At 39.6% G+C, this 8,039-nt stretch overlaps 1 protein-coding gene across 1 annotated transcript in view; it reads left to right on the forward strand.

Annotated features, from left to right (window-relative positions):
• The window catches only part of LOC115784636 (keratin, type I cytoskeletal 19-like), an 8,848-nt gene extending 6,886 nt beyond the window's left edge, over positions 1-1,962 (forward strand). Inside the window, exons 8-10 of the mRNA XM_030735944.1 lie at positions 1,222-1,451; positions 1,536-1,570; positions 1,674-1,962. Of these exons, the coding sequence (XP_030591804.1) occupies positions 1,222-1,451; positions 1,536-1,570; positions 1,674-1,780 (372 nt within the window). The 3' untranslated portion in view covers positions 1,781-1,962. The remainder of the gene's footprint in view (positions 1-1,221; positions 1,452-1,535; positions 1,571-1,673) is intronic.
• Positions 1,963-8,039: the final 6,077 nt, after the last annotated feature.

Raw genomic sequence — 8,039 nt, forward strand, 5'->3', positions numbered from 1 at the left:
GCTGAAGGCTTTTCAGGGAGCTTTTAGGACAGCCTGATAATAATGAATAATGCAACTACATCAAAAATAGTTTGTTATAACCCAGATACTGCTGCATTTTATGAACCCACATGTAACAGTGGTCATAACATTTTTTATATTTAGGGCCACTTTAAACTAAATTCACAACATTATGACATTCCGTGATGTGACAAGATACTCAAGATACTCTATCATACCGTTTTAAACCACATACACACACACACACACACACACACACACACACACACACACACACACACACACACACACACACACACACACACACACACGTATGCACGCATGTACGCATGCATGTACGCACGCACATGCACACAAATTGCGAATTGCAGAAAGTCTGATCATATATTTAAATCACCCAACACCTCCACAGGGAATATGCCTGTGAATTCTCATTTATACACGAGCAAGCCTCTTCTCCTCTCTCCTCTCTGTAGGTGCATTTAAGGAATTGAGATGTCCTTGAGGATGGTATACTGACACTGATATCCAGGCAGGAGGATGGGGAAGAAGGGGATGAAGAAGAAATTAGAGAAATGAGAAAAACATGAAGACAGGATTTAAAAATAACATGAGAGGAAAAGACATCATCAAAATAAAACCGGAAGTCAAAATAAGGGCAGGCGAGGAAACTGACACATAGACAAATGGGGGAGAACCACAAAGAGGCATCACTGGGGAAAGCTAAACAGTATGAAACACAAGAGAAGAGATCTTACAATGTAAAATGCAGCATCTGAAACTATAACAAAATCCAAATACCATGACAGGTTTATCTAAACATATTTAGACCTTAGAAGGGGAGCATTTTATACCCGTTTCTTTAAAACAGTCATCTGCCCTCATGTGTTCAAAGAGTCAAGGGTGATTTGCTATAGTCATTTCCCCTGTTTATGATGGCCATGAAGAGCCATACCTTATAACCTTTCAAAATAATGCTGGTGGTGTCTTTCTACTCAACAGCTGACATAAAGCCAAAAAAAAGTAATACAATAATAATAATAAAATCAAATCAATTTGATCAACCAGGAATGTGGGCTTGGCTTGCTTATATTTGATTGGGCAATGCAGTGTCTTGCTGATTGACATCATCAGAAGTTCAGCCTTGTTCGAATGACATATTGACTTCTGATATTTGAAGCATGTTAGATTATGAATGGTCATAAACACTCTGTCCTGCAGATAAGTTGCCTACAGCAAAATTTGGAGGATGTGAAAGGCCGATACAGTCTTCAGCTCCAGCAACTGCAGGTGACCATCACTACCCTGGAGACAGAGCTGCAGCAGCTGAAGGACTCTATTGTGCAGCTGCAAACAGAATATAACCAGCTGCTGGACATCAAGATGAGGCTGGAAATGGAGATCGCTGAATATAGGAGGCTGCTGGAAGGAGAGCATTATGAACAAACGCAGTAAGAGTTTAGGATTTTTTTTAAATTCTATGTTCAGTTAAAGCAAAGAAAAATGTTTAAAAATAACGTTCACTCTCTTCTCAGGACGGTGGTCATCAGCAAGGTGGTCGAAGTGGAAGGTAAGAATCCCCATCACTCACTAAACCAGAAATTCTGATCTTGTCTCAGTAGAACCAAATTAGGCTCCTTGCACTGTAGTCACATGATGCATTATTTCTGCAGAGCATAAACCCCACGTTGAAAAACGAGTGAAGACCATCATCGAGGAAATTGTTGATGGAAAGGTGGTGTCCTCCTCTGTTGACACCCAAGTGGAAACTATCCAGTAACCTTTGCTCACCTCACCTGTGCCACTAAACGTCTTACCTTAATTTGTCCCAAACACTCTAGCAAATTGCTTTAATATCATCATGCTACAATGCTTTGGTTTAAATGCTGTCCATTTGTGATTCTGAGTTGTTAAAGTGCACTTTGGCTTCTTATGGGGAATTGTTTTTGTTGTCATCTAATTAGAAAGGTTTGCTTTCCAAAATTCCAGTAAATGCTGATATTTACATGGTGAATGCTCCTTTTGATAAGTATGAAATCAAAATATGATTAAAAGGCCGAAAACAAAAATAAGTGATGATTTATTCTTAATTACAAATGTGTTTTACAATTTAAAAGATGATTATAGTTTGATTGCTGACTTTTGCATAATTTATAGATAACCTAATCAATTTAAAAAAAATAAAGCCACTGTCTTCTGCACCTTTCCGTTTGACTACTCTGCTTAAATTCATGACAACATGTAAAATTGTAGATATGCTTTGTTTAGAGTGTAATTTCACATTTGACCACCATGCGTCGCCCTTTATTTTCTCTCCAGAAATGGAGTCCTGGCCAAACTTGATTGTATAATCTTACTTTGCTTGAGTGGAAGCAGATTGTTGCTGTACAAGAGACATTTAGAAACATGACCCGCTTCACAGAACAATAGACAAAGATCTGCAAAGAGCATAAAATGCACATTACAGATGCTATTTTAGTACTGTAGGAAAAAGTTATGACACTGGATGACAGGCATGGAAATAGAAAGGGAAAAAAATCCCAAAGAATTACCATGTTATGCAAGCTTGTGCTCTAAATATGAGTGAAGATGTTCTGCACAGTTCCCTGTTTGAGTCTGATTCATCAAAGGTGTCTTTATTTGGGTGGTGCCGAATCAAGTGGAGGCTTGAGAACGACAGTTTTTCAGGACCTTGATGAGTTAATCTGCTGGTCAAAATGACTCAGTCTAAAACTGCCCTCTTTTAACTGCTTTTGTTTTGCAACATTTTATCATACTGGTCCATCCTAAGTGCTATTAAATATAATTAGCACCCTCCTAAAATGTAAAAGTGATCCATGCTGTTTCAGCTGTTTCGTGCACAAAGAAATATCAAGTTTAGGCAAAGCAGTGATTCATCCACCCTGCCATCTTGATCTAACAGCTCTATTACTGAGCATGAAGAGTTAACACAAAAATGCACAATTCTTGGACCCTGTGCAATTTGTGCACCTAATGTATGTACAGAAAGTCACATTTTAAATGAAAATTAAATTGTTCCATTTGCCCCCCAGGGGTTAAAATGTGTGCCTAATTGTAAAAGCAAAATGTTGTCATACAGGGTGGGCAGACTCTCTGTGCATGTGTGTTTTGCTGTTGCACTCACTCTGTGGATGTTTGATGAACATAAATAGAAAGCACATTAGGTTGTTTTACTTCCTTGTTGCTTGCATGAGGAGTTTTTCCTCACCTGACTGCAGTTTTCTCTAATATTACCGCAGCATTGATAGTTTAGTGTTTAATTGTGTGCACATGGGCTCTTTATCTAAATTTCTTGATTTGTTATCAGCAGAAAAAAGAAGTCTATCTGCTGAGTTTTGTTAATCTGTCTCTGCTGTAAATTTCCAGACCTCACAGAGCATCAGGACTTCTGCATGAAATATTCCTTGCTACAGAGGGTGTGGCGAGGATTGTTGCAGGGCATTGCAAGAGGCAACAGAAACTAGTTTGAGCCTGAAATAGAATAATTTGAAACACTCACATGCTGTCAGAAACTAAAGCACCTTTTTGCACCTTTAGACATACCACAGCTTAGAGAGGTACCCTCTGTAGTACTGCCATTTTACCCTTGACAGGGTATACTTATTTGTATCCTTGTAGTTTGTATTGCAGATGTTTGCTGCTTGTATGCAAGCCAGATACATGCGCCTGTACACACGATGATTAAATAGCTTTTTGAACCACCTTTAGCTGTAATAACTTAAAGTAACTTTTTTTTTTATCTATGAACTATCAATCTCTCACATCATTCATTGAGATTTGTAGATGTTCTTTTTAGCGCATTTCTCAAGGACCTGCCACAGGATTTCAATCCTGTTGAGGTCTGGACTTGGACTGGGCCACTGCAACACCTTGATTTTTTTCTTTTTCAGCCATTCTGTTGGAGATTTGTTGGTGTGATTGGGATCATTGTCCTGCTGCATGACCCAATTTTGGCCAATCTTTAGCTTTTGAACAGTTGGCCTCACATTTAATTCCTGAATACTTTGGTATAAAGAGGAGTTCATGACTGACTCAGTGACTGCAAGGTGCCCAGGTTCCACCACTGTGCTGACAGTTGGTATAGAGGTGTTTGTGCTGATATGCTGTGTTTAGTTTGCCTAATGTGGGACTGTGCATTCTGCCAAACAACTTCACTTTATGTGTTTTGTCCTGTCTTCCTCCCCTCACCCTGAGCCGGTCGCCCCTCCCTGATCCTGGTTCTGCTGGAGGTTTCTTCCTGTTAAAAGAGAGTTTTTCATTCCCACTGTTGTCAAGTGCTTGCTCACAGGGGGTCATTTTGACTGTTGGGTTTTCTCTGTAGTATTGTCTGGTTTTTACTTTACAATACAAAGCATCTTGAGATGACTGTTTGTTGTGATTTGGTACTATATAAATAAATTTGAATAGAATAGTCTTGTCTGTCCTCAGGTCCTGTCCTTCCAGAAATCTTGTGGTTTGTACAGATGCAACTTTGCAAACCTAAGCTAAGAACTACAAAACTTTTTTCAGGATCTTGATCTGCTGGTCAAAATTACTCAGTCTAAGACTGCCTTTTGTTTTGCAGCATTTTATTATATTGGTCCATCCTAAGTGCTATTAACTATAATTAGCACCCTCCTAAAATGTAAAAGTGATCCATGCTGTGTCAGCTGTTTCGTGCACAAAGAAATATCAAGTTTAGGCAAAGCAGTGATTCATCCACCCTGCCATCTTGATCTAACAGCTCTATTACTGAGCATGAAGAGTTAACACAAAAATGCACAATTCTTGGACCCTGTGCAATTTGTGCACCTAATGTATGTACAGAAAGTCACATTTTAAACAAAAATTAAATTGTTCCATTTGCCCCCCAGGGGTTAAAATGTGTGCCAAATTGCAAAAGCAAAATGTTGTCATACAGGGTGGGCAGATTCTCTGTGCATGTGTGTTTTGCTGTTGCACCCACTCTGTGGATGTTTGACAAACAGAAACAGAAAGCACATTAGGTTGTTTTACTTCCTTGTTGCTTGCATGAGGAGTTTTTCCTCACCTGACTGCGGTTTTCTCTAATATTACTGCAGCATCGATAGTTTAATATTGATAGTGTTTAATTGTGTGCACATGGGCTCTTTATCTAAATTTCTTGATTTGTTATCAGCAGATAAAAGAAGTCTATCTGCTGAGTTTTGTTAATCTGTCTCTGCTGTAAATTTCCAGACCTCACAGAGCATCAGGACTTCTGCATGAAATATTCCTTGCTACAGAGGGTGTGGCGAGGATGGTTGCAGGGCATTGCAAGAGGCAACAGAAACTAGTTTGAGCCTGAAATAGAATAATTTGAAACACTCACATGCTGTCAGACACTAACGCACCTTTTTGCACCTTTAGACATACCACAGCTTAGAGTGGTACCCTCTGTAGTACTGCCATTTTACCCTTGGCAGGGTATACTTATTTGTATCCTTGTAGTTTGTATTGCAGATGTTTGCTGCTTGTGTGCAAGCCAGATACATGCGCCTGTACACACGATGATTAAATAGCTTTTTGAACCACCTTCAGCTGTAATAACTCATAGTAACTTTTTTTTTTTTAATCTGACTTCATCAGCTTCTCACACTATTGTGGTGCTTCACTTCATTGAGATTTGTAGATGTTCATTTTTGCACAGTTCTCAAGGACCTGACATGAGATATCAATCCTGTTGAGGTCTGGATGTTGACTGGGCCACTGCAACGCCTAATGCTACAATACTTTGGTATAAAGAGGAGTTCATGACTGACTCAGTGACTGCAAGGTGCCCAGGTCCACCACCGTGGACCGTGTATTTGGTTTGCCTAATGTGGCACTGTGCATTCTGCCAAACAACTTCACTTTATGTGTTCTGTCCTGTCTTCCTCCCCTCACCTTCAACTGGTCGCCCCTCCCTGAGCCTGGTTCTGTCGGAGGTTTCTTCCTGTTAAAAGAGAGTTTTTCATTCCCACTGTTGTCAAGTTCTTGCTCACAGGGGGTCGTTTTGACTGTTGGGTTTTCTCTGTAATTATTGTCTGGTTTTTACTTTACAACATAACGCACCTTGACTGTTTGTTGTGATTTGGCACTGTATAAAAAAAATTTAATTGAAAAGTCTTGTCTGTCCTCAGGTCCTGTCCTTCCAGAAATCTTGTGGTTTGTACAGATGCAACTTTGCAAACCTAAGCTGCGCAGCCATGTCGGCAACCCTTCCAAACAAGCCATATTTGTTCAGTCCTCAGTGAGGTTAAGAAGCATGTGGTCATGAAGAAATGGCCTAACTTTATGTAGATTATACCAGTAGAGAATAAAATTGACTTTTACTGTGCCTGTCATTCTTAGAGTGCACACACAGAAAAGGGCAAAAGAACACACACACACAGAAAAACCTCATTCAGTAATGAGTCATCAGAGCTCTCGCTTCCCTGCCTGAAGGAGTGACTGCTTTGTATTGGCTCATATGTAACACACACACCCAGGTAAAAGCACTCTGAGCTATTTAATCATGTCACAGCACATTTCATACATACCGTTTCTGTTCTCATCACAAGCTGCATTTATTTGAGTCAACGAGGCTCTTTATACTTGGACTTGAAAAAGCCTTTCACATTCCAAGTAGTCCCTCCCATTTAGATGAAATATGGACAGGATACATGACAGTAAATCTGTCACAGAAGTTATTGATATGGTTTTTGGCAAAAGTCCTGCAAGTTTTACCACAAGTACATTTCTCCTTCACATGATGTGCAATAATCTTCTACACGGGCATCAATCTAGCATGTTTTTCAATCTTTTCAATCTTGAGAACTGATTCTACCTTTTAATGAATGGAGTCTATACTGGTTGTCAGACAAAGAGTCACCTCACTCCACACATGCAATTACACTAATCAACAAAACTGATATGAAACCACAACGTTATCTTTACTGTCAAAGAAAACAGGTGTGATAATTGTTCAGTAACCAACAAGTGACTTTGGAACACAGGCAATAGTAGTAAGCCTGAAGGTAAATAGGTGACAACAAACATTTGATCCTTTTCAAATGATGTATTTAGATAAAGATAATATACTTGAACAAGACTTTCAGTCATTTATTCAACATAAATACGATTCCAGTTCCAAAAAAGTTGGGATGCTGTGCAAAATGTAAATAGAAACAGAACTGAAACATTTCGCAAATCTCATGAACTCATATTTTATTCACAATAGAGCATAAAAACATATCAAATGTTTAAACTGAGAAAATGCACCAATTAAGAAAAATATTTGCTCATTTTGAATATGTGTCACAGCTTGTGTGGCAGGCAAGGCAGAGGACCCCAATGCAAGACCTTCGAGGCTCGAATAAACTTACTTTATTAAAGAAACTCAAGAAAACCAAAACTGAATGGGAGCCAGTTACACAAGGAAACACGAGAACTTGAAAATCCAAAACACACAGCAGAAGCCAACATTAGGAGTCAGGCAGACACAGACGAGATGAGGGGAGACAAAATTAAATACAAAACACAAGGAAACACGAGACTATCAAAATAAAACCGCAAGTGACCAATCATAACACACGCAGACCTAACACCAGAAAACCTGACAGAGGGAATCAAACATCACACAAGGAAACAACGGGAAGGGAAACTAAACACAGAAGGGCCAAGACACAGGAGCAAAATAGAAACAGGAAAATAAATGAAGGGAAAACTGAATAACATACAAATAACTAGAGAGAGCACCCAAACAACAAACTCAGAAACTAAACTGTAAGAACAACTAGGAAACAACCCGAAAAATACAACAAAACAGAACTATACAAAAAAGGAACTCAAAACACTGGGCCACCAGCCCAGGACCATGACAATTTGATGGGTGGGCAGCATGGGGGCATGGTGGTTAGTAGTGCTGTCTCACAGCAAGAAGGTCTGGGTTTGAATCCACCTCGGCCCGGGCCTCTCTGTGTGGAGTTTGCATGTTCTCCCCGTGTCTGCGTGGGTTTTCTCCAGGTACTCTGGTTTCCTCCCACAGTCCAAAGACATGC

Source organism: Archocentrus centrarchus, chromosome 1 (assembly GCF_007364275.1).
Source record: "Archocentrus centrarchus isolate MPI-CPG fArcCen1 chromosome 1, fArcCen1, whole genome shotgun sequence".
NCBI classification, from domain to species: Eukaryota; Metazoa; Chordata; class Actinopteri; order Cichliformes; family Cichlidae; genus Archocentrus; species Archocentrus centrarchus.